General features: G+C 52.1%; 1 protein-coding gene and 1 long non-coding RNA gene across 6 annotated transcripts in view; one reads left to right on the top strand and one right to left on the bottom strand.

Annotated features, from left to right (window-relative positions):
• The window catches only part of CTBP2 (C-terminal binding protein 2), a 114,403-nt gene that overhangs the window by 86,089 nt on the left and 2,285 nt on the right, over window positions 1-26,029 (top strand). For 3 of the 5 annotated variants that reach the window (XM_068689115.1, XM_068689116.1, XM_068689119.1), the window contains 7 exons: window positions 20,155-20,309; window positions 20,875-21,019; window positions 22,931-23,137; window positions 23,666-23,880; window positions 24,210-24,340; window positions 24,869-24,996; window positions 25,589-25,706. In XM_068689115.1, coding sequence (XP_068545216.1) covers window positions 20,155-20,309; window positions 20,875-21,019; window positions 22,931-23,137; window positions 23,666-23,880; window positions 24,210-24,340; window positions 24,869-24,996; window positions 25,589-25,706 — 1,099 coding nt within the window. Of the gene's footprint in view, window positions 1-16,545; window positions 16,807-16,877; window positions 16,915-20,154; window positions 20,310-20,874; window positions 21,020-22,930; window positions 23,138-23,665; window positions 23,881-24,209; window positions 24,341-24,868; window positions 24,997-25,588; window positions 25,707-26,029 lie in introns of those variants that run through there. The other 2 variants (XM_068689120.1, XM_068689117.1) reach the window with 2 other exon arrangements.
• LOC137859727 (uncharacterized) lies at window positions 3,118-7,435 on the bottom strand. The gene is made up of 2 exons (XR_011098494.1): window positions 4,743-7,435; window positions 3,118-3,664 (listed from the first exon to the last, which is right to left on the bottom strand). It is a non-coding gene; the product is annotated as an uncharacterized lncRNA (long non-coding RNA).

Here is a 26,029-nt window from a genome sequence, read left to right as displayed (position 1 = left end):
GCAGGGCCATAAATCCTGCAGGCCAGCTGAGATGGTGAGTGCAAACTGTTAAATGGTCACTGCTCAGACTGCTTGAGCCACGTCTCCAAAATGTTGCATTTTCCACGTAGTGTGTTTGCTAGTATTCTGACTGTATTGCTCAATTTATATTTTTGTGCCCAATTTTTCAGTCTTAAAGCAGTTAGCTGATGAGAAGTCCTGTACTTTTGTAGCTAGCCTGCACTTCTCCCTCAGGAGGAGCCTGTCCGATTTGTGTTTCTGATTTTGGAGCTGGGGAGCTCCAGCAAGGAACCATCATTTATTGCAAACGTGCGTCTTGGATGGCCGTTCAGCCTCTGCTTTACATAAGAAGACGCAAAGGCAAATGGTGATGGAGCAGGGATGCTGCCTGTGTCTGCACAGGGCTGAGGAGCGGGGCGGCCCCATCAAGTCAGGGAGTAGCCAAGCGAGGCTGCTTGGCTGCCAAGCCAGGTGAGATTTGGTTAAAATCCTGCCCTTTTCCTGCACAGGGAAAGTCAGGCTGCGGGTAGCCGCCTTCCCTGCAGAAGTAATTCTCCCCGGTGTGAAGGGGACTCAGCTCCTGTTTTATCAGCTTAGAGCCCAGCGAGAAATGCCTTTCGCCGTGATTAGCTTAGTTCTGCTTATACTGTTTAACACTTGACGGTGATTCTTTTATTGGCATTTTCCACCCTGTGACAGACCAAAATTGGGTTAACCACGCATCACTTGCAGGCTGAAGCTTTCTTTTGGGCAACCCCCAAAGCAGAGAGGGCACAGGCAGGGGCAAGAGTCCTGACAGTTGTTCAAGGCAGGTTAAAAGAGCTAAATTTGCCCATTCTTTCGAGTAACATGTTGAAATTGCAATAGGTTTTTATGGGCAGAGTGTAGCAGCGATATTTCATACGCAATGTAAATTCCATGAGCATTTGTTGATGTTGGTTTATTCCCTGCCCAATGTACCATACGGCGGGCAGTTCAGAAATCAGCTGCAGGTTTCCTTCCCTACGTCTTTCATACAGACTGTAGCATGTAATCACAATGTATACATGTAAAGCAGCCCAATTAACAATGCAGGCTGAAACAGCACCAAAGCGAGCTCCATGTACTGAATAAATCTGATTTAATTTGCACATTGACCTGACAGACCATAGCAAGTCCTTGGAGCCATTCCCAGCTAGCGCCTTACTCCAGGTGAAGTGTGTCTGGATGGCGTGCGCTGGCAAAACCCCGGGCTAATTGTTTTAACTGGGGTTGTAACTTCCACGTGAAAATATTGAATTGAAGTAAGCAGACGTGTCTTGCTAGCGTCTGCCGTCCTGACAGTCACCGCGGCGTTCGAGAGACATCGATCTGCAGCGTGATACGGGCACTAGGTGGAAATAACTCGCACTGAGTTTGGGACAGCCTTAGAAAGGCTCCCACAGACCTGGCTCGGTGTAATGTGCATGCACAGACCCTCAGCAGCCTCCTTCTGGCAGAGGAGCCTGCAGATGTGTGTCGTGTGTGGGTCTTCGCATCCAAATTACCAGAGCTGCTCTCGTTAGAAGGGCAAAGAGCTGAAGAACAGTGTGTGAGAGAGGTGCTGGAAACCACCTTGATAAAACATTGGCTGTCTTGGCCAACCTGCACACACGATTCACTGATTGCAGAAAACGCACTTTTAAAATATTTTTTCCAAAGGCTGAAATGTGCTTTTTGTAATGGCGTTATCAAAAGCGATATAAAAGCGTCAAACTCGTTCCAGGTACAATTCGTTGACTTTGGCTCCATGGCAATAACAATGAATTTGGCCTGACAGAGGAGAACATGTTGTCAGACACACAAGTGTTGTCATCTTCAATTTACACTTCCCTTTCACCCTGTGCCTGGAGTTCTCTGTCACCGTTAGGACTTTCATACATCCAATCATTCTTGGACTATATTTGCTGGCTTTTTTTTTTTTTTTAGCTTTCTCATAAGTAGTTTCCATAGCTACAAACTTAGTGTTCACAGAGGGAAAAAAAAAAAATTTAAAGGTTTCTGATCATTATTGTATTAAACATTTTTTTTATATTCCTTCTGCTTGTCCTCCTCGCAGCATTACGCTGCGGACCAGCTTAATGAAAATGCTGCAGAGCTGAGCTCTCTGATATTTTTAAAAGCGAAAGTGGGTGCGGAGCTGGATCCTTAAAAAGCAGAAGACCAAAATCATTAAGTCACTGATTTAGAATAAATGTTGCAGACGTAGGACATAGATTAGTGAGCTTTATATATAGCACCTGGCAGACGAGCCTTTGACTCCTGCACCTAAATAAAACCTGACGTTAGCAGCGTTCCAGTGGCTTTTGGTAAAGAAAGCTGGTTTATAATCTCTTGTCTGCTGTTCCCAGTGCTTTGTGGAGGTGAAATGCTGCTTGCTGCCCCTTCCCCGTGTTGTTTTCCCGACGCAGCATTAGTTTCACCTCTCGGGTGAAACTGGGCAGCCGAAACTGAGCCTCACGACAGCCGCGTGCATCCCTGGGAAGGGCTTGGAAAGAGGAGTGCCCTGGAAGCAAGGCAGGACCCTCACCCCTTGCACTGGAGCAGCTTTATCCAGCCAAACTGGAGGTTTGTGAGCAGCTCTGCCTGGCCAGCACAACCTCCAGGGCTGTGTCCAGGGGCCTTGCCTTCTGCACTCCCAATCCAATTAGCTGCTGCAGAGCAGATGGAGCGGATTAGGGCCCGGCTTGCCTCCCTCTGCCCTCTCCCCCAACACGAGGGGTGTCGAGGCCAACAATCGGCTTAAACGCGGCTCTCACGGCACGTCCAAAGCCCTGCCTGCCTGGGGCTGCTGCACCCCAATTCCCCAGGGCGTCAGGTCCAGGCTGGAAGACCTCGACCCAACCCCAAACGTGGGGTGGCCGAGGGAAAATAGGAGGGCAGAGGCAGCCAAGGAGCAGCTGGGATAAATCTGTGACTAAAAGGTCTTCTCACAGCTCCCAAAAGTGCCATATTCCCCCCAAAGGAGGGTGGTTTAGGCTCTATAACCTGAGAGATAAGCAGGTTGTTGTCGCTGTTAGAAGGAAACCAGTAGGGCTTACCTGAACGCTTGGAGCTGGCGAAGATCCTCGGTAAATCCTGACAGAAACAGCCAAGAACTCATTCTATGCTTTATTTATGTACGCAGATACATACACAAATGAAAATGGGAGGAAAAACTGTCAAGAATATAATCAATATATTAGTCACTACCCATTTGGGTCAGCACTTGTGTGCAGACAGAAGCGTGCGCCAGGCGTGCTTTGGTTTGGTTATCGAGCAGTTTGTTATTTCCGAGGTTGACGTACTGGCTCGGCGAGTAAATAAACAGAAGGGACTTTGCTCAGACAGCACACGCTGTCATCAGTAATAATTCAGGATATGCTTACAAAGAAAAAAAAAGTCAGAGAGAAGAAAATAAAAACAGGTGCTGTTGAAATATTTGGGATGGCGTGGAGGTGGTGCCCGGGGGCTGCAGGACTGTGGGCTGCTGGTGCACCCTTGACATCCTTGCTGGTCTTCTTAAGCCCAGCACCTTTGCTGACGCTCATTCTAACGCTGCAAATCCCTGGGCATTTTCAAGCTGCCTCCTACACACTCCTCTTGCTGACGGGATGGATTATCAGCCTGTTCTCGTGACAGTCTGAGCTCTTTTTGGGGTTCCTGGCTATCAGCAACAGAGTGAGAAAAAAAAAGCAGGAATGGAAATGTCACTCAGAGAGCAGCGATGGAGCTTGTTCTAACATTTCCCTATTTTTTTTTTGAGAATTTCTTTCCAGAAAACCATTTTCCAAACCAGGGCAGGGAGTGAAGTTGTACTTCCATCGGAACAAATGGCGGTTTTGCCATTGATTGCCACAGAAGAAAGATTTTGCCCTCTCCTACAAAAGCAATCAGCTCCACATAAGTTACTTTTATTGCATTTCTTAAAATTAGGTCTACAAAACCAATGGTTTCTTTAAGCAAGAGAAGCTGTAAATTTTGTGCATTGAATGCCCGTGCATTATTAAAAATAATAGGTTATATTTGTCAAATGGATAATGAGTAGGTTTCTTTCTCTGTTTTTCAGTATTTTAATGAGTACAGGAAATGTTTGCTATTTATTTGCTTTCAGATTTTACCGAGGAGCTCTGGAGATAATTGTCAAATTTCCAAGTGCGTATCAATATTTCATGAAGTGCTGTTTTCCCCTCTGTACATTAAGGAGTTAGGTTATTAGCACGGGCACTGTTACGGTCTGAAGCAGCACATGAAAAGGACTTCCACCTAACCCTGGGAAGTTTGCGACTGAAAATTTCTGCAGCAGGGCCGACGTGTGAAATAAACACCAGCAATATCGAGGGCTGAACGTGGTCCTGGACGGAGGATTCCTGTCTCCATCTCGATTTCTACGGATTGCGTGTTGAGTTTGGTGCCAGTAGGTTTACCCAGCACGATGCCCATGGTTTGGTGGGGTGACACGCAGCCTCCCCCAGAGCTGTGTGGTTCCACAAGCTTAAAACAACTCCTGCAGGGTGGCAGCACATCCCCAGCTTCCCTCTACCACCCCACCACCTCCTGCAGACACGCACGGCCAGCTCCTGGCCCCGCTTGCCCTGGTGCTCCCACCACCCGCTGGCCCATCCCTTATAGAGATGCTAGCTCCATGCGGGCCGTGCTTTGGAAAAAAAAAACCCTCCACCCTTCTTACCACTAGAAAATTAAATGCGTTTGAATTATTGAAGCCTAGGGACTGTTCTGCTCACCTTTCATCTCCCTTTGCGTGGTCAGCCTGGCTGGGCCGGGTGGTGCTGGCCGTGTGCCGAGAGCTATTGTTCAGGTTGGGCTGCTTGCCACTGGGAGGTGCGCTCGTGGTGCACGTGATAGGATGTTTCCCCCTTCTTTGCTTCTGATATTTCAGTTTTGCATGAAATCCTGCTAATCCTGTTCTCGTTACGGTCAGGCTGCTTGCCCTGCTTACCACGTTTTGGTTTTTACTCGACCTCAAAGCCAGGTGTGCCAGACTGGCCTCCGCTCCTGTGAATGAAGTGCTAAGCCAGCCTGCCCAGTTCACTGCGCTGCTCTCAAGGAAAAAAAGAAAATAAATTAACTTACAAGGTGAAAATGATTCCTAGATGTGTGCCCACCGTGCTCTGCTCTAGACTGTGCTGTACAAAAATAATGGGTAATCTAATGGGGCTTCTTAACCATGAAGAGCGACTGGGTTGCCGTGCATGCTTCCCCAGAAGTGGCAGAAGACATCGGAAGAGGCTTATCTGCCTGGCTATGTTTTGGGTTGATTTTAAGACGAATGACAACGTGAGCTACAATAAACCAAAGCAGGTCGCTTGCGGAAAGCTAACGGCAGCATGAATCATGGTAGCAGCCGAGGAGGAGAAAGAGAAATGGCATTCATACAATATTGGCATGGCGAGAGTGTGTGGAGATGATGAATTTCCCGTGGCTCAATATTACAAAATTCCAGGCTGTAAACAGAGGTGTTTGTCAGAGGGAAGGTGGTGCTCAGGGTCACAAGCAGGTGGTGCCTCGTGGAGCAAAAAGCTTCTTCTGAAGGCTTTGCAGCTGTGGGAGGTGCAGATGAATCCGGAGAAGATCCGTTTGACTGCCTTGTTGTCCTGAGGCTGTACAAGGAAAAGAGGGAATTTGGGAAGTCTGGGATAAATACCACTTGAGCTTGTGCTTGTTCTGAAGAAGGGCTTTTCTCTCTTGGCAGTCGTTTCGTGTTAGTAGACGGGCTCTGTCCTGGGAACTGCAAAGGGAAAGTCCCACCACGTGCCACCGGTGCAGAGGTGGAGCTGCTCTCCTGTCCTTGGTGGCAGCCCGTGATGCCAGCAGGCAGGAGAGAGGGGTAGGATCAGCAGCGAGGAGGCTGGTCTTTCGCAGGCGGGGAGGCAGGCGAGGCGGCGGGGCCATATGGGAAGCAGATCTCACAGAAGGCCTGGGAGAGACAACATTGGCTCCGGCGAGGCTCGGTGCTCGGGAGGTTGCTGCTCAGAGCAGCTTGGTGTTACACAGCCGGTTACGGCACGGGAAGCTGCAGAGCCCTGCAGCGGGAGCCAGAGGAGATGCTCCCCCGTCCTCCCCGGGGAACCAGCTGCTTTTGCTGCAGGAAGGAAGAGGCGTCGGGTGCCAGCAAGGAAGAGCGTGGCTGCGACTCCTTCCAAAAAGCCTCCCGTGCTCCTCCCAGGGACCTCAGGCTCCGGAGCAGCAGCTGAACTCGGGAAGATAAGCAGCAGTGCGATTGCTGTCTTGCTGTCCGTAGGTTGTGGTTTGGTCCTGGGTTGCCTGCATCCGATGCCAGGAGTGCGTAATTCCCCGCCGCGATGCCCCCGTAACGGGGAGAGCGCTCTGCATAGCGGGGCAGCTTCCTGGGGAATCTCCGATTTCATTTAATCCCACTCTGGGAAATTATTGGGCACACGACGTTAACGTGCCTCTTACCTATTTATTTGTCTAATCTGTTTACAAGGCACCAAGCCAAAGCACCGCGGCGCTGAACACAAAGTCCGTGCTAAGAAATGCTGGACGGCCCCGCCGGGCTGCGAGCACCGCTGAGCACAGGCCAGGCTGGAAACTGCCCTGCAGCAGCACAGGGAGCAGCTCGCCTCCACTGCAAGCACATCTGGAGAAGGGGGAGAGGAAGGAGGGAGGGAGGAGAGCAGAAGAAAAGGGCAAATACCAGAATTAGCAACAACAAGCCAACCAAAATACTGCAGCTGGACAGATGGTGCCCTAAAGGTAGACGGTTTCTAAGAAAGTATTCCATGCTTGCGAGCACCACTGCTGGTAACATGCACAAAATGTTTGTGTTTGGAGTTTTTGGTAAGCTCCTCCTCGCAAGTTCATGTAGTTACACGCTTTGTTTGTTGGCATCTAGCTCCTAGCCTGAACAGTTTCAGGAAATCTCCGACTCCAGTCCACCCAAAGCCCTCTGCAGCGGGGCTGGCAGACACAACAGGCAGCAGTGCGGTGCTTGGTGAGCGAGTCCCGAGGCTTTGGGGTCTGAGCAAGGAGTTTTTCTGTTCGAATTTGTAAAAAACAGTCATTTAAAAGTGTTTCTTAAGAAAATTGATTCCCAGATCTGAGATTTAACTCCACATCACGGAGATTGCTCGGTCGCACAAGGTAGCAGCCCATCCCACCCCTGGAAACCATCCATGGCCCGTGCTTCTCCTTGGCCGGAGCCTTGTGCTGAGGGGAGGGATCAACGTGTTGGTTTTCCTCTACAGCCAAGTGTTTTCTCCTCCTGCTTTCCCTGGGTCGTGTCTCTGCGGACACAGCACAGCCGCCTCCTCCCCGGGAGCGCCGGTTTGGCACCAGCCCTCTGAATTTCCACCACTCTTGGAGTTTCCCGTCTCGTGTCGGGATGTTCCCTGCGCTGGCTGAAGAGACGGGCACAGCCTGAAGCATCTCATATCAGCGTTCATTCTGCTTTCAAGACGGGATCTCACTGTTTGTTCTGCTGATTAAATAAATGAATCCTTCCTGGTCGGCCCTCCTCTGTTGGCTTCACGGTTTGCAAGCCACCAGAGCAGGGCAGAAGGGTCTGAGAGCCCCAGTGCCACCGTGCCAGCAGGGCATGGCATGGAGTTGGCCAAGAGCATGGAGCACACCGTGATGGGAAGCTGCATGGGGGATTTCTTGGGATGGAGTGACAGCTTGCCAGGGCTCAGCAGCAGTTCCTTACGTGACATGCCGAGGTCAAAAAACAGCAGCTCCTTCATTTTTTTTACAATGTCTTAAACCACCAGGGGAATGTTTGGAGCCTGTCAGGATGTATTAATGAAGGCCAAGGCTGATTCATGAGCTCATGCTGCTCTGCTTCAGCAGCAGGATCGTGCCGATGCTCAGCCCGGTAATTACAGGTGGTTTCGGAGCTGATAGAGCCGGTTCTGTTTCCCCCGTAGCTTCATGCACTATGGTTTTCACTTGCTCTTTGCCTTGACTGTGTAGCATTGTTTTCCTCCTCCTTACGAGCACGGCCAACTTCCTAATTAACTAAACCTCTGTGCAGCCACTGTGGCTGTTGCGTTGAGCCCTCTGTCCATACCGGTGCCTCCAGCTCCCCAGAAGATTTTGTTTGAGTCCCCTTGTACTGAAGGGAGGTGGGGAGGGCTCTCCTTTAACTCTACCACGCAGCACACCCACTGCCCACCAGCCTCAAATCCACCTCCAGCCACAGCAAATACTGCTGAGGTTATTCTTCTATTGGATTCTTACAAAAAAAAAAATAAAAAAAAACAGTTATGAGAAATAAATATCACTTTGTGCCGGGCTTTACTGCTCACTGGGCTTCGAGCCTGGAAGGATTTAAAAGTCATCACGCTCTGAGGGAAAGCTGCAGCAAGAAGGAGGAGGTGGAGGTTGCTCCGGCCAGCTGCTGGGGTTTGGGAATCGCTCGCCCTGCCCAGAGAAGAGGCTGGAGACGGAGGAGCAGCCAGCGCTGGCGTGGCTACACCCAGAGCAATTAGGCAAAATGGGAAGCTCATTTTGCAGGGGTTTGTCACTTCCTTTACATCGCGACATGAACGTGCCAGTCTTATTTTTTTTAATCTTTGTTGTTCTCTTGCCTTGCTGGGCCTTGTCCTTCGTTCGTGGAGCACTGACAGCTGCATGGATGGGATGGGGACGCGGTGCCAGGCGTTGCTGTGCCACACCAGGGTGTGCGAGGAGGAACCCGTGCGCCTCATCCCGTGCCTGCCAGCAGCTCTGCTCGGACTGGAGTTTGCTGCAAGTCCTGAAGACAAAGCCATGGTAATGCGTCACAGCTCAGCGCCTTCAATACTTCCCCGCGAAGCACATAGGCTTCTTTTCCCCTTTTCGTTCCCGAAGTACACCAAATTCAGAACACATGCGCTGCGTCAGGAGTACGCCGTGCCCACCAGCACAGAGGATGAGGGCTGGGCGCTCACCCCGTGGGAGCTCATCACTTCTGCTGCTCCACCAGCACCTTCTGCTGTTCGTGTTCCTTGCAGGCTCCAAATCACCCGCAGACACCCAGCCCTTCCCAACGGGGCGCTTCAGCAGCTCTCAGCCCCGTTAGAAAAGCACCGCTTGCTGCAACACCCCCGGAGCATCCTCACCATAAACCCAGGAGCAGCGATGGGAGTGTGCAACAAAAATTGCCCGGAGCAGCTCGTGCAGGAGGGCACAGCCAGCAGGTAACACATGGACATCGTGCAGGGGCCGTGCGCCGTGTCTGGGTGCAGGAGGACACCCACAGCCCTGCCGGGTGCGGGGCAGAGAGGCGAGGAGCTGCCCCGTGGTGGATCTGCTTCCCGTCCCAGATCGGCCCCACGTGGAAAGGAGCTCTCTGCTAGCCAAAATAAAGTCACTGAGCAGTCTGCCAGAGCTGCTTACAGGATCTTGCCTGCTACAGACAGAAAGAAATACGATTTGGGATAGAGGATACAAGATACATTTGTGAGGCATCTGAGCCTGATGCTACGGCATTCCTTCTTCCAACGTTGTTGTTGCCAATAGCTTCTCTTGTGCTCAGACCAAAACTATTTTGGGTGGAACATTTGCTCCCTACTTTCTAGCAAGCCTGGTCGCAGGAATGAGGAACGGATTCTTTTCACTAGCCACAGCTGGTTTGAATGATCCCCACACTGAACCCATTGACTCCAGGCGCTCCCCATGTGGATGGCAGGGAAGTAGCGACTGGATTTTTGTTGAATTGCCCGACGGGGACAGAGGCAGCGCAGCAGTCCCGAGTCAGCTGAAGACTTGTATCTGAGCACGTGCCGGGGAGGAGTCCTTCGTGTGCTCTGCACCTAATGCTGGAGCCCCAAAACCCACTGGGGTCAACTGGCTAGACCTCGAACACGGCCTGAAGAGGGATCTGCTTCAATGCTCCTCTTTCAAGGTCTGCATTTTGGAAGGAGCAACAAAACACCTCAGAGACCTCGGGAAGTGATTTCCAGACACTGGCTGAGCTCCACGTGCTCTTCTGGTAGGTGCCCTCTCCATTGTGAAGGACTTGGAACAAGTGTCTGCGGAAGAACCACCTTCCTTTTCCATCTGAAGGATGAAACCGTCAGGGACACAAACTGGCACAGATTTTTTCTGCTCGCAGAGAGAGGACAGCAGTTTAAGGAAGATGACCCATTTGGGTTTATAACCAGAGAGGGATTCAAGAAAACTCTGGCTGAAAGTAGTGCCACTGCTTGAAAAGGGGCTTGGATTCTTACATATTTCTTAAAAGGATCAGCTGCCCACGTGTTACAGATTTTTTTTTGCAATATCGAGTTTTTCTTCGTACTGGCAAAGGTATTAATTAGAGGAATAGCTTACAGCGAGTGCTGTACAGCTTCCTCTTGAGTATTCGTGGAATGAACCATGAAAACACAGACATATTTATTTGTGTGCAGAACTGTTAAATGCTGGTTTAGCCGGGGTTGCTTCACCTCTTTGCCATGCAGGATGCAAGCACCACGTTGTCGCTGTAGGGTCTTCTTTTTCAGGGTCCTGGGAAGGTTTTCCAACCCTCTCATAATGTGTATGATGTAAGGAAGTGTATAACCACGTAGGAAAAGATGTAATGCATCAGCATCTGCCTTGCCAACTGCTTCCTACTGCCAGGGGAGGAAACTTTATCAACTTTCTGAGACTTTCCCTTTCTTCCCCCTTCCCTGCCATGCTCCTAAGGAAGAAATGGGATCTGGTTAGTTTTGCTATATACCTTGGTCTTCTGGTGGGTTTGTGTCACAATTTTAAAATTAAAAAATTCCTTTTTTTTTTTTTTTAATTGAGAATAGCCATAGGCTATACAACTACAGCTCTTAGGTTGATAGGTGATGGGTTTTACTGAAGCAGTAAAATACAGAAAACTTAAAAGAAAATGGCTTACTACAGTGATGTTCAGTGTGATTTACAGGTTTATAACTGCAGGCAAATCTGAAATATTTTCACTATCTTCCATATACATTATTAGATAAATCCATAGCCCGCGCTTACCTACATCAGCGTTGACTTCTTTTCTGTGATATTGAAGAGACATAAAAATGAAGACATTTTCAGCCCATTATAGCTTAACGGTGTTTCAAGAGCAGCCAGTTTCTGTACAGCTTCGGGTTTTATCCCTTGCTCAATGCGCTGAGGATGCCCGTAAGAAATGCCTCCTGGCAGCCACGGGAGTTGCAGTGCATCCTGTGCATGCACAACAGCATAAGACACCTTGAACATGAAGAGTATTTGCCATAACTTCATCTTATGAAAAAAAAAGAAAGAAAATACGGATACGGGAGCTTTATCCCATAATCTCACTCCCCTCCTCTAACAAATATTTTTTTGCTGAGGTCCCCCCGTGTGTGCGCAGGGCGCAGCAGCATCCATCCGAGCCGACGGTGCTTCAGTCGCTGCCCTTCTCACTGCAGGTCCTGTGCAGTGCCAGCACCTGACATCTGCAGAAGGACTGGGGAGGAAAGGGCCGGCAATGGGCACACGTGCCACCAGCCACCAAAATCAGGAGGAGCCCCAGTCGAGGGGAGCAGTGGGTACTGACCCGCGAGAGCAGGGGAGCAGCTCGTCGCTCTTGGACTCGAAAAATAAGGCTGTGCCAGTGCGTTATCTGGATTAATGAAGATGAAATGTGCTGTATAAACACATCAGAAGCATGATCACGCAGTTATCCCTTGGGCGACTCCGGCTCGCAAGGAGAAAAGGTTGATTTGTATTTGTAGATGGTTTTGCTTGCTCTGCCAGTGCTCATTTTTGTTTTCCTCTGAAAGCCAGGAAGCGTGCAATTCTTCTGCTCGGAGAGGTAGCAGATTAGCAAAGATTCTTCCAGATTATCACAGTTTAAATAGCTTTACTTTAAAATATATTTTTCATCTGTTGTTGGTTGTGATACTATTCTAAACACTGTTGATAAATTAGGGCGGCTGCGAGCTGTGTTACTCGAGGAACTGCACAATATTTGGACGGTGAATGCGGTTTCCATAAACCAGAAGGTGCTGGCATGCACTGACCGGGCTGAGTATGGGCGAGGTGGGAGATGGCACGAGTACAAGGGGGGATTTGCAAAACACTGCAGGTTTAATCCAGCCTTGGCTGAACGGCCTCGAGTGCACCCTGTGAGTGCTGGAGGTGTTTGTCCATGCAGAAGCCCTCGATGGGGACAGGGATCACTTCTGCTGAGGAAGCCATCTCAAAGCATCAGGTGTCTCAAGGTGAAGAGCTGCTTTTGGTACCAAATAGTTTTGGTACCAAATGTTACAAAACTTTTTCTGGCTTTTGGCTTCTCAATAAAATCCTGACATCTGTATAGACAAAGACAAATTTTCTACATGCTGCCGCAAAAGTCTGTTCCTTTGTGCACCTGGGCAGTCTCTATAAATGTATGAACACGTTCCCACTTCTTTCTGAACTACTTACAGTGCCCTTCTGCACCTTCAGGATGCTCTCAACATCCAGGAATTGCTGGTGAGCAGCAGGTAGCAAGGCTCTGCAGAGGTACAGAGTCAGGGGATTAAAAAAGGGGTGGCTCCAAAACAAGGAGAGGAGTTCCCTGCCCCAGCCACCACTTTTTTCCCTCAGTCTAAAAGCTATTGATTAACTGAGTTGGGATCCTAATACTCTAAGATCTGGCAGCTTGTTATTAATCAGTGTATTTTTATTAATCAGTGTACTCTGTAACGAGAGACGGGATGCTATTATTAGCAGCATATCCAGTGAGAGATTTCGTACGTTCACCCTGACCACGTGAAATTTTCAGCTCGCAGTCTGTTTTTGTGTGGACTTTTTCATTATTTTTTTTTCTTTTTGGAGTGATTTTTCCTTTTTTGATAGCCTTCCATGTCAGCCAGTGCCCCGATTTCAAATTCCCTCAATCCAGCTTAGCCTCAGCTGTATTAATGCACGGCTCGAGGGCAGAACCAGCTAAAAAGGGCTGTATTGTGTGGCATCTCTGAAATCTTTTTTTTCAGAGTGGTTGGATAAAGAGATTGAGGTTTCTCGGGGGGAGTTTTATGCTGTTGTTTTTCCCAGCTGGGCGAGCAGCCTCGCAGGTGACTGGGAGATAAGATGTTGGGCCCTGGTAGCCCCAATCCCACTGGAAGCTCCTTTAGAGGATGCTTTTTGGGGAGTGAAGCTGCGAGCACGGCATGGGAAGGCAGCAAATCCTCCCTTTGACCCTTCTTTATATTACTGATGTAAAATAAATTTTATTTTACTGATGTAAAATAAATTTACTGATGTATCTTCAGGGAGAGCTTTACAACAATATTAAAAATATTGTCGTAATACAGAGAAGGGCCAGGAGCTGGGGCTTTCGGGACAGGGTGGCACCCTGGGATTTGAGGTTTTCTGCACTAAGCCATGGGGAGCAGGTGGGTTTTGGGGCTTGGTGCCATGCCCAAACTTCTGCTTGCTGTGTTTCTGTGGTTCTAGGCTGTTGAAAATGTCAACAGGAATTTGACACGTCTCCTTTTTTTTTTTTTTCAGTGTAACTATGATAAAATCCTAAGATACACTTGTAAAGCATTAGCTGTGAAAGTAAATCAACTTGAATAGCATGTAGGTTGTAGTTAAGTCCTTTTGAATGCTGGTATTTAGGTTTTTCCCTCATTTAGTCATGATCCAGCGTTGCGAGGAAGTGAGTGTGTTTATCTTGGGGAAATTAGTGGGATTTGCAGGCATTCAGCACCTCCCAGGACCTTCCAGAGTCACTCCCTGGTCCATGCATTTGCATTTTGCCATCCCGCTTTGTGCTGAGCAGAACCCTTCCCAAATTCTTCACGGAGAGCACCAGGGCTGCAGGGCAGGGAGGGAGCACAAACCGGGATGGGAAAGGAATAAAAAAAACAGCAAAGCAAGAAAATAGGCAGGCAAAACCAAAAATGTGCTGCAGGACGGGTGGGAGCACGGCGGTGCTTCACATTCGGCTCCACCGCGAGGTTTGGTCTGATCTTCACTGCAGAGGAGAGGTGGGGATAGGAGAGCAGAGACCAGGAATGGTGGTGGAAGGGGAGAAAGCACAATTGGCAGAAGCATTTCTCTTGCACAGGCCACACAGTGATGGTTTTCGGGCTCCAGAAGGGATGACCTTGCGGCAGGGTCGCCGAACAGACGGCTCGGGCTTGGCTCGTGCGCCTGGCAAAGGCCCAGGAGCTATTTTAATAAGGCCTCGCGGAGGACGAGGCCTTGGCAAGACCCCTGGGTGTTGAAGTCTCTCCTTTGGGAGCCAGCCAGCCTCACTCGGCGGCAGGAGGGCTCCCAGCGGGGTGTCCCGAGCATCCTGCACGGCCTGCTTGGGCACGAAGGCCTCACGCAGCTCCCTGCAGAAGGCCGTCGGGGCCAGGCTGCTAACGAAGGGGCCGAGCCCCTTTCCTCACGAGGACTCCTCCTCCCTTGGCTGAGACGTTTTGATGGAGTTAGGGATTGAAACCAGCCCTCAGCCCCAGGCCAGGGCTCTGGGTGCTCCCCGGGTGGTCCCAGCCCTGCCTCAGACCTCGGCCCATCTGCGGCGTGAGCACGGGGAGCCGAGGCTGCTGCCAGCCCCTTGAGGCACTTGAAAATTGGCCGAAGGATGCTCAGGGGAGGCTCTGGACATCAAGCTGGGGCCTCACTGAAGGCCCCCATGTTGCTCTCCCCCCAAAATAAGCCTGGGCTAGATCCTAGCTGGGTTGTTTTCCTTTTCTTTTTGCTGCAAACGACCTGAGTCAAGGCATCAGTTTCTTCCTGGTGCGCTGTCCTGTGGGGTAGATGAACACCCCGGTTTGTTTTTGTCTCTCTCTTCTAACTTGAATCAATTTGGGGGAATTTTTCCCCAAAACGGGCAGGCTGGGCTATTTTCTGTGCCACGGTGCTTGCTGAAGGCACGGTCCTTTTTTTAAACTGCAGACACCGAATCGTGCTGCAGGCAGCAGATGGGCTGCCCCAGCGTATGGGGGGATTGGGCGTGGAGGTGTTTCACGTCCCCCTCTCTTTCTGTGCACACGGAGAAGAAATAAGGTCTGGTGTGATCCATCCAACAAGCAGCATCTCCAGTTTGTGGAGTTTTGCAGTGTCAGGGGCCAACAACACCATCTGCCCCTGTCCCTGTGCCGGGGCTGTTACCACCCTTTGCCAGGCTGATCTTCCCCTCGATTTCCAAATTCTGCTTTTCCAGAGCATCTCCAAAGCCTCCGAATCCCTCGGGGTGCTCTGAAGCCCAGCAGCCTCCTGTCCTCCTCCCTTGCGCCCTGCATTTTGGGGACAGCAGCGGGGCCCTGCCGTGTGCTGGCTGTTGTGGTGGGGACACCTACATCCATTCACAAAGAAACCCACATTGTATTGGGACAAGTTTGGATCCGGGGAGAAACCTAGAGGAAAGCGTCAGCATCGTTCTCCTCTGTTTTATTTGATTTTTATTTTTTATTTTTTTTTTTAAAAAGAAAGCTGTCCATTTCCTGGAACAAGCTGTTTATTTTTTAATGAGGTAGTTTGTTTCCATTTGGATAAAAGGGGAAAGACAAAAGGAGACAGAGGGTAGGGAAGGACCCAGCGGGGACCCAAAAGGGACGAGGTGGTCCCTGCGGGGACCCTGCCCCTCACATTTCTCTGCAGCGTGCCTAAACCCCAGCCCAGCGTGGTTTATAGAAGAGCAATTTGATGTCACTTTCTGTACCCGCTGCGTGTTTGTGTGGCTGTGCCTGCAGAGCACCAAGTGCCTCCAGAGTACTTGCCACTGGGAGCAGCAGTAAATACCTCTTTTCCCCTGACTGCGAGATAAAGGCTGTGTCTTGCTTCGTTTTCACACGTGTTTGAGATGAGAAGCATTTATTGACTCACTGGGACGTTCAGGGAAGGAACGAGCATCCTTTCTTTGGGAAGCTCTGCTCCTGCTGCCGACCCAGCCTCCCGTTTCAGGACTGAGCTCCTGGAGGCCGACGCACAGAGCTGGGGCTGTGCTGGTGGGATCTTCAGGAGGGTTTCCATGGATTTGGGTGGAAAAAATACACCCGGGTGCAGGTGGAGCTCCTTGCTGGTGGATTTCCCCAAGTACTGTGTGTGTCCCAGGTGAAACGTGTCAGCCGGTGCCACCAGTGCGCCAGCAGCTGTCTGGTTTGGGTTTGGGGATCTGTGCCTGAAAATTGGGTTGCAGGATCCAAGGTAGCTCACAGTAGGGCCGCCTGGATCCCTCTGTCAATGCCCTTCCACCCCTCGTTACCCCGTGGATGGCACACGCAGGACAAAAGGATTTGGCCCTTTGCTTGTGGGTGCTGGGTGAGATCCCCGCGGGCTCGCCTCCCCCCGTGCTTTGTGCTCCTTTTTTTGCTGCTGCTGTTCCCGGAGCCTCGTTCAATGCACTCAGTGTGGAAAATCATGTTTCATTTTTAAGTTTCAAAAAAAAAAGAAAAATAAAACCCAAACAAACATAAAACGCAGCATGGCACAGATTAAATCCATTCGAGACAACTAGGGGAAAAAAAAAAAAAAAGACGTATGTGCAAGTCAATAGGAGGAGGGGAGTGGAAGGGGGAAAAGAAACTGTGACATATACAAACCCTTTAGTGTGCATAGCATAAGATTTTTTGGCTGGCACTCACATGATTTTATTCAAGGGCTGGGAAAGAACGATGATTAGTTAAAAGCTTCGGCAAAGTCTGGAGGGAGTGCTCTGAAGAGTTGGGAGCCGCACGGAGGTGACTGTAACTCCTCTAGCAATTTCAGACCATTCTTCTGTGGCTCAGGACAAAAGCCTTTTCTTTTCCCTCCGCGTTCAAAGAGACATTTGTCTTGAGATGTTGCAGCTGTGGGCCGTGGGACCGCCTGTTTGAAGATACCCCCTCGTAGACGCACGGAGAGTCGACGCACTGCAAAGTGGTAGTATTTTCTCGTGTGTGGGTCCCCCCCCTCCTCCTCCCTCCCTCCTCCTCCACTGCCATGTGTGGTTTTTAATAAGAAGAAGAATGTGGAGGCAACATTTTCCAGGCAAGGGGAAATTTCCTGTTTCTTTTCTGCTTGTTTAATAAAGTGTGTAGCTGCCTGTAAAACCGTAGCTGCTTGGTGGTGAATGAGCGGTTCGGCCGATGGCCGGCATCGCTTCTCGATGCACTTTTATATACTGCAAGGGAACGTGTTTAACGCTCGCTTTTCCTTTTTTTTTTTCCTTTTTCCTTAATGCTGCGTGGCGTAGGCAACTGAGATTAATAAGAATTAGGCAAATGGCTTCTGCTTTTGTTTCGGTGAGATAGTACCAGCCGGCTCGCGGCCACACAAAGGCTGCCATTTAGCAGGGAGCACTCCCTAATTCTGCTGGCAGGGGTGCCATTGGAATCGGATACAAGTGGGTGGCAAAGGGGAGGAGCGGCAGGAGAGGACAAGCAGGCTTTGTGTATTAAAAATGAAACAAAAGCACTTTATGCGCCGGGCTGCGTGCAACAAGCGGCGCTGCCTGCGAGCCGGGGTGGAGTTTGAGTTCCCAGTGTGACTGCAAAAGCTTTCTTCTCCTTCTCCTTCTCTCTTTTTTTTTGTTGTTTTGTTTTTTGTTTTTTGTTTTTTGTTTTTTGTTTTTTTTTTTCCATGAACCCTTCCTCCTCTCCCTCTCCCTTAAAAAGCTCTCCGCCGAAAACGCTGGCGAGAGTCCACGGGGAGCCAAAAACGCTGGGAAGAGGCGGATGGAGCAACCCTGGCGGCAACTTCGCGGCAACCTCGGGCTTCACGGGCAGCCAAGGGTGGCAGGGGAGCGGCCAAATTTGGGGCCACACGGCCAGGGGAGCGTGTCCCAGCCCCAGCAGGGGCTGAGCAGCTCCATGGACGGGCTCCCAAGGGGTTAACAGCCCCGTTGCCTTATCGCGAGGGAGCGCCCGGCTGCTTAATTACTTTCTGGTCCAGGCATACCTCGTTGTTAATGAAGCGGGCGCAGAGCGGGAGGAGAAGCGGGCAAGTTTCGCCTGGTTTTGCGGGGAGCACACACGGGAGAAGGCTGTGGGTAGGGCTGGGCGCCCCGCATTGGGGGATCCAGGCTGCAAACCTGTCGGTGGTCTTAATTAAAACGTGGTTTTGCCATGCGTGGTGCGCTCCTTCTCGCAGCCATTCCCTTCCCAAACTTTCCCCGCCGAGCTGGAGCGAGCGGCCCCGGTGAGGAAGAGGAGCGAGGGCAGCCAAGGCACAGATGCTGCTTCAAAAAAGAAAAGCTGTGTGTGTCGGTCCACTTCCAGAGGAGCTCATGCAATGGCAGCAGAACAAGCCCCTTCTTTTGGGGGCTGGCACCACCACAGCACCTTGCCAGAGCACCACCTTGTCCCTTTTTTTTTTGGAATAATCTCAGCGTGAGGCGGACAGGTGATGCTCCACATCCTGGAGATCATTGCCTTTAGCAGGTGTTGAAGTCAGGGTTATCATTCACCTCCTTGTTAAGCAGAGAAAATAATCCAGCGGGGCGCAGCGCTTCGCTTCGGATTGTGTAAGCCCCCTGCGTGTTTTTATTCTCGCTGATCTGCTTACGGCGAGCTCCTCGCCCTTATCCAAACCCTCTCGGCGCTGCACCCTGCCTGCTGACACGGCCGCAGTCCCATCTGGCTGGAAGGCGCAAACACAACGCTCCCAGTGCGTGCTGCTGGGGAGCTCGCGAGGGAGGGCGGAGAGAGGGACCCGCTCCAAAAACGTTCATGCGTGACGCTGGAAATCTTCTCCCCTGGCTCTGCCGGGTGGGTCTGCTCTTTATTCTTACACTGGTTCGGGACAAGAGGAACGCGGGGCCGTGAAGCCCACCCTTCTGAACCCCTCTGTTCCTACAGAGTTGTTTTTTCCCCTCGTGGCTCCTTCCCATCCGCGTGGCCCCGGGGCGATGCTCTTGGTGCTGGCACGCTCCGGAGGCTTCTCTTCACCAGCAGCAACCTGGACAAAAAGGCACACTTAATTTTCCCTTAAAAATAAAAATAAATAATAATAATAATAAAAAAGCAGCAGCTCCATGCTGCTCTCATCACTTCCCTTCCCTCGCTCTCATGCCCGGGGCACGTGGGGCTGTGTCGGGGCTTGGCAGGAGGCTGCGGTGCTCCGCGGGGAGCCGAGCACCCCCAGCCCCTGGCAGCGTCCCCAGAGGAGCCTCCCGCTCCCGGCCTCGTCCTCCCTCAGTCAAACAGCCCCACGTAGCGCCGCAGACAATAGCATTTGTTCTGCAGTGCTCCCTGGGAGACGTCCGACCCGCCCCAGAAACCCCAGCCCCGGACCAGAAACCCTTTTTGGCTAACGACGGGTCTCCGGTTTCGGAAGGAGCAGCGAGGTTGTCTGTAGGGGAAACAACTCCGTGGGTTTCCTGCCCAAACAACATCATAAACAATTTTACTGAAATGGGGTAAATTGGGACTTTGGTGGTGTGGCATGGAGGGAGAGCTACCTCGCCCCGATGCGCTCAAGTCATTTATTGCTTCTGCTGTGAAGGACGGCACGCCAAGGTACAACACAGGCTTTTCACCTTTATGCTTAAAAAAAGAGAGTTTTTTGCCACTAGTCTGCAAAGTTCTTGTGTGTTTTGCTAAGGAGGGTGGTGCTGTGTGCGAGGGGTTTCCAATCTCAAGCCCTTGAGGCCAGGTCTGCTCACGCTGTGGCTGCGGAAATAAAACCCGTTGTGCCCGGACCAGCTGCTCCCCCAAAACTACTGCTTTTCCCCAAAACCGTGGCCACCAGACAGTTGAGCTGTTCCTACAATCCTAACATAACAAATGGCCTTCCTGAGTGGTAAAAGGAGGCCCAAAAATGTCAAAGTGACTTGTCCAAAAATGAACTTGTTAATCCCCAGCTGAGCAGTTAATAGGATACAGAGGTGGGGCTTCCTGCAGCCCTCGGTGATTATCATTTGGTTCCCAGCCTCAACGTGGAGTTGTAAAATGAGGAAAAAAAGCAGCACAGCTGAGCAGACACCTGAATATACATTTGCTCGAGGCAACAGCCCACGGGGAGGCTTGGTAAGCATTGAGTGGGGTCTGCGCTGGGTTTGCCCCCGTGTGTGGGGCTCCAGCTGCACGTCCCAGAGCATCCCATGGGATGTAGGGATGGATGGGGTCGTTGGTGCCCTGCTCTTTTTGTGCTTTTGCACAGAAAAAAAAAATAAATGGTGTTTTGCTTAGTGGGAGTCTGTTCAGGCTTGTCTTTCTGAGCTGGTCAAAATGGTAAAATCCTTAAAAAAAAGCAGATCAGGTGTAAAATCTGCGCTCCTTCTGCCTGCAGGTATCCGCCCTCAGATCATGAACGGCCCCATGCACCCCCGGCCCCTGGTGGCACTGCTGGACGGCAGGGACTGCACGGTGGAGATGCCCATCCTGAAGGATCTGGCCACCGTGGCGTTCTGTGACGCACAATCAACTCAGGAGATCCACGAGAAGGTACCGGGGGGCCGGGCACGCTCCTCGTCCTGCCCCGTGCACCTCTCGAGGACAAAACACGCAAGGCTGCTCCTCGAGAGGGTCAGCAGCCAGCATCGACGCAGGGCACTGCAGATAAAAACTCAGCCGGGGGTTATTTTAGGAGCAAAAAGTCACCGTATCTCTTAGCGTGGGATTTCTGAACTCATTACCGTTAATATTTCTCGTAGTTTTTGAAGTCTGCTCGCTCGGTGCCGCAGCAGCACGCAGCGCCCTGCACCTCCCCTGCTGCTGGGGAGCTCAGCTCCTGGAAGTGCTCGTTCCCAAGTTATCTCTGTGCACGTTGTGGTAGCTCCAGGGAGGTCTGAAGTGGTCAGAAATCAGTTCCAGGAGCTGGGAAAGACAACCAGAAATAACCTCATTTATTCAGATATTCAGTATGGGGGAAGGAGGACAGTTCTTTATGAGGCACCCAACGATCGATGAGCAACTCTTGGAGAATTTGGGTCTTGGGTTTCCAGAGGAAGCCGCACGTGTCCCCTGCGAGCGTCCTGGTGGCTCCTGACCTCTCCCTGCTTTGTTCCAGGTGTTAAACGAAGCCGTGGGGGCCATGATGTACCACACCATCACGCTGACCCGAGAGGACCTGGAGAAGTTCAAGGCCCTGCGGGTCATCGTCCGAATAGGCAGCGGCTACGACAACATCGACATCAAAGCGGCGGGGGAGCTCGGTAGGTCTCGGTCCTGCACCCCGGCTCCCTCCCACATCCCTCCCAGCGTTTCAGAGCAGCACCGGTGGCCCCCGGTCCCCCTGGGGGAGCGGTAACCAAAGGGAGGTTCAGGCGGGACCTCCCAAACGGGGTGGATTCAGCCCTGAAATGAAAGGTGCAGCTTAAATATTTTGCGTGTGGAGTGTGTTATGACAAGAAAACATGGCCATGACGCACACAAAATGCTGCGGTTTTAGAAGGAATCTGTTAGAGTCGTATCGTGCTGAAACTGCCCCATGTGAGGCCTCCGTTCCTGCGCTGCCTGGAGCTCCACTTGCCCCTCGGACTCACCGGCATTGACATAGGGGAATTGATTTAGCTCTAGAAAAAGTGAAGGAGAGTTTTTTTATTAAATTTTGTCTAGCAAGCTTAGTCTCTTGATCCGATCGGGTTCCTTGAGTCACACCCCTACTGCTGGGAAGGCCTCGTGTGAGACAGGGACTGCGCCTTGGGTCTTGGCTGCTTCCCGTGCCACCTTGTCAAGGATGCCCCAGGAATGGGTAAAATGCGTGCCACACTGCTGGGGCCACCGAATTACAGACACCTGGTGATAAATATCTGTGATCTTAGCAGCTGTAACAACCTTTTTTTTGCTCATCTGATCCAAAGCTTCCATCTATCCAGAAGTCCCACGATAGTGTTTAGGGTATCTTGTATTAAGGGTGATCTCTGGGGAAGTTCGGAATAACAGGCACTGCACGTGAGCCACTCTAGAAGGATAATGGCGATAAGAGTCTCAAACAGTCGTTCCTAAAAAAGCAATTCTCAGCGTAGTGAATTATTCTTCTCCGGGAGGAGAACGGTGTCTTCTCGGTGTAATGGTTTCTCCCTGTTTTTAACTCTTATTGTTATTATCCATTATAACGGCGTTCCGAGGCTCTGAACATCAGGAAACGAAAAATACGGCGAATCAAATAATGGGATGCTGCGGTACAATCCTTCTTGTTACACTTAGCAAATTGGGTGGCCAAATGATGCGGTTTAGAGCAGGGAATGTAATGACTGCCCACAAATGTAGCGTAAAGTTTAATTGGGATTGCTTCCCGTGAGGTGGCCCTCGAGCTGCGCAGGCGATGGATGACCCGTGCCTACCTGCATGCGCTGGTGGCTGCTGCGGGGGAGACAGGAGAAACGCCCCCAGAACGGGTGTTTGGTGCCAGAATTGAACCATTTGCTCTCTTTATCTCTCTTTATCTCCTTTTTGGCTGAAAATGCCCCTTTTGTGGCGGGGGAACAAAAGCCCCCTTATGGAGCGCGGTGCCCGGGGGTGGCCGCGGTGCCGGGCTGGGAGAGCCGTGCCGGCGCGGCTGTCCCCTGGGAGGGACCTCCCAAAAGAGCCCCAGCTCCACGAGGAGGGTTTGCTCCTGTGCTGCTTGCCGGGAGCCATCAGGTGCTGCCACAGAAGTGTTGGCATCAGGGTCGAGGCCCTGCTGGTGCCGTGGTGGTGACGGTCACCCCAAACCTTTCCACGGCACCTCGCGCCTCCATGGCCACGTTTCACCAATTCGTTTGTAAACCCTGGGGAGGTCAGAGGCTTCGAACAGCCGTGGTCACTCAACTATTTTGGCTCTTTCTGGTTGAGCCAGAAAGCCTCGCCACGCCTGGAGCTGGCCCTGCAGTGCCGACAGGGCACACCACCACACCTGAGCGCTCCTCTCCCTCTGCTGTAGCTGGTCCCTAAATAACGGGGTGGCTGAACAGCCCTTTTGTGGAACAGGGCTGACTTAGCCCAGCACAATTTAATTCGCTTTGAAGGTGGATAAAACTAACCAAGAATAAGAATTTAGTTTAAAATGTGATAAAAAGAAAAAAAAACAAGGTGTGGGGCTGCCCCTGAGCCACGGCTGTGCCCTGCTCTGTGTCCCCCTGCAGGCATCGCCGTCTGCAACATCCCCTCGGCCGCTGTGGAGGAGACGGCTGACTCCACCGTGTGCCACGTCCTCAACCTCTACCGGCGCAACACGTGGCTGTACCAGGCGCTGCGGGAGGGCACGAGGGTGCAGAGCGTGGAGCAGATCCGCGAGGTGGCCTCCGGCGCCGCCCGCATCCGCGGGGAGACGCTCGGCCTCATCGGCTTCGGTAGGTGGGCAGGGTGGCTCCGCGGTGCTCTAGTGCCATGGGAAGGGCTGGAATTAAAGTTTTGGAGACCAGAAGCACCGGGGTGGGGTTGGTTAACGCAGGGGGAATGCTTTCTGGTCATATTTGGGGAAGGGCTGTGCCTTGTAAGCCATGGCTGAGCCCCTGGTGGGGCGTTGGGTGAGGGACCAGTTTAAGTCGCTGTCCCCAGAGCATGTGGGGGGATGTCCCTGTCCCCAGAGCATCATTTTGGGGATCAGGGGGTCTCCAGCAACACTACAACGTGGTGATGTGTGGGTTGCCTGCCCCAGCACCGCAGTCGTACTGTACCTGTACCAGCAAGAGGCTGGAAGACAAACCACCCCCAAACACTGCCTAAAAAAAAGAAAGAAAGAACTCTTCTCTTCTTTTTTTTGGCTTGTTTTGGTGGACAGAGCACCTCAGCGGGCTGCATTTCTTCCTGCAGTGCCCGAAGCAGGGCGGTGGCAGCCGGGGCTGGCTCAGTGAGCTCTCTCCTTCCCTCGCACACAGGTCGCACTGCCCAGGCGGTTGCAGTCCGAGCCAAGGCGTTTGGCTTCAACGTGATCTTTTACGACCCGTACCTGCAGGATGGCATCGAGAGGTCCCTGGGGGTGCAGCGAGTCTACACGCTCCAGGACCTGCTCTACCAGAGCGACTGCGTCTCCTTGCACTGCAACCTGAACGAACACAACCACCACCTGATCAACGACTTCACGATCAAGCAGGTAACGAAGGCGGGCACAAAACACGCGCTGGTGCTGGGTTTCTGCGCCCCCCAGCCCGTGGGCTACCCAAAAAACTGCTGGTGTCCCCGTGTCCCGTGGGGTTTGTGGGGTGCAGCACGTTCCCTGGCTCCATGGCTGCGGGATCGGGTGGGGTTTGCTGCCACCAGCCCGCGCTGGCCTTGCCACCAAACCCCTGTGCCCCAGAGTGGGGCCCTGCCTGCAGCCCCAGGGGGTTTGCAGGAGCAGGGGATGAGGGCACAGCCCCGGGGTGCCCCCCCGGGCAGGCTACGGCACAGAGATCTCACTGCTCTCTCTCCCGGCGCCGCCAGATGCGGCAGGGCGCGTTCCTGGTGAACACGGCGCGTGGGGGGCTGGTGGACGAGAAGGCCTTAACTCAAGCCCTGAAGGAGGGACGGATACGAGGGGCTGCGCTCGACGTGCACGAGTCAGAACCATTTAGGTAAGGCCCTCGTGGTGCCCCTGCCTTCCTTCCTTCCCTTCCTTCCTTCCCTTCCTTCCTTCCCTTCCTTCCTGCCCTTCTTCCCTTCCTTCCTCGCACCAGCTCCTCGCAGCATCCACAGGCTGTGGGCTGGCACAGTGAGGGATGTTTGGGGTTTCGGGGAGCTTGGAACAAGAAACGAGCTGCTGAGAGCAGAATTACTGCTCCGTGTCCTTGGGCGTTTTTGCTCGCAGGCTGCAGCTCCCTGCTCAGCGATAACAAAGAAGGGGTTGGTTGTAAGGGGGTGCAGCTCCTCGGGATGGGGTAGTGCTGGTGGTGTCCTTGTGCTTCCCGAAACAATTTCTAATAAAAAGTGCTCCCCCAAAGAGATAACCCCACAAAGTCCATCCCCCTCCGGTGGGTTCCCTCCAGCCCAGCAGCCACAGCACACGCAGAGGGGGGGCCTCAAACCTTTTTTCCACTCTTAACACCTTTCGTTCTCCTTTTTTATACACCGATTAATTTTTTCTTTCCCTCCCCTGCGCACAGTTTTGCCCAAGGCCCCTTGAAAGATGCTCCGAACCTCATCTGCACCCCGCACACCGCCTGGTACAGCGAGCAGGCGTCGCTAGAGATGAGGGAAGCTGCTGCCACCGAAATCCGGCGCGCGATCACAGGTACCCGGCCCCGGGAGGAGCCCGAGGGGCACAGCTGTGTAGGACCCTGTGGGGTCCTGCCCCTGAGTTTCTTCCCAGTGGGAGACTGAAAAAGCAAACTTTACTTTTTTTGCCACTTGGGCATGTTTCTGTTCCTTTTTGTGTGTGTTTTGGGTTTTTGATCAGTGGTGCACACGTGCAGCATGGCAAAGGCCACCACCATGACTGGGAGGACGAGGACAGCGGTGCAGGAGTTGCTGCCCCTTTCGGTGGCACTAACCCCAGAGCCCTGAGAAGCTGCTGTCGAAAGATGTGCAGGCCCTATAAGGCTACATGCCAGCCACAAACCCCAAAGCAGTGAAACCATCGGCGTCCAAACCCTGCCATAACAGAGCTTGCCCCAGGATGATGCCCACAATACTCCAGCATTTCTCTTGCCCTAAAAATTGTCCCATCATTAATGTGGGTGGCATAGCTCCACGCCTGGCTGGCCTGGCATTCTTTTCTCCTCCTTCACACCAACAAAAACAGTGAAATGGAAAAATTGGAGCTTCTTGTAGGGCGACGAAACCAGGACGGTCCTGACCCTTGCTTCCCTTCCGTCCCATTGCAGGGCGCATCCCAGAAAGCCTACGGAACTGCGTCAACAAGGAATTCTTTGTCACGACGGCGCCGTGGTCAGTAATAGATCAGCAAGCGATCCATCCAGAGCTCAATGGTGCCACATACAGGTAAGATGGAGAAAAGGACGGCCCCAGCCTGCCCGGCGCAGGGGTTCCCCTGCGGGGGTACATTTTTTTGGGGGGGAAACCTTTCCAGATGCTGCTGGTGGTGGGACGGCAGCCCCATGCGTGGCACCTGAACGAGTGCCAGGGCTCCCAGACCAAGCGAGACTTAACCTAACACGCCAAAAAAAACAACTGCAGCTTTGATCAGCTCTTCTGTCCGGGTCTGCTTGGTTAAATTGAAGGAAATCTGTGCCCATCTACTGCCAGGACACCGGAGGTTGCCCCAGCTGAGGGGGAACAAGCAGAGCTTTTCCAGAAAAGTGCTC

Source organism: Anas acuta, chromosome 7 (assembly GCF_963932015.1).
Source record: "Anas acuta chromosome 7, bAnaAcu1.1, whole genome shotgun sequence".
Classification (NCBI taxonomy): domain Eukaryota; kingdom Metazoa; phylum Chordata; class Aves; order Anseriformes; family Anatidae; genus Anas; species Anas acuta.
Note: the sequence above shows the minus strand (reverse complement) of the source record. Positions and strands in the feature narration are given on the sequence as shown.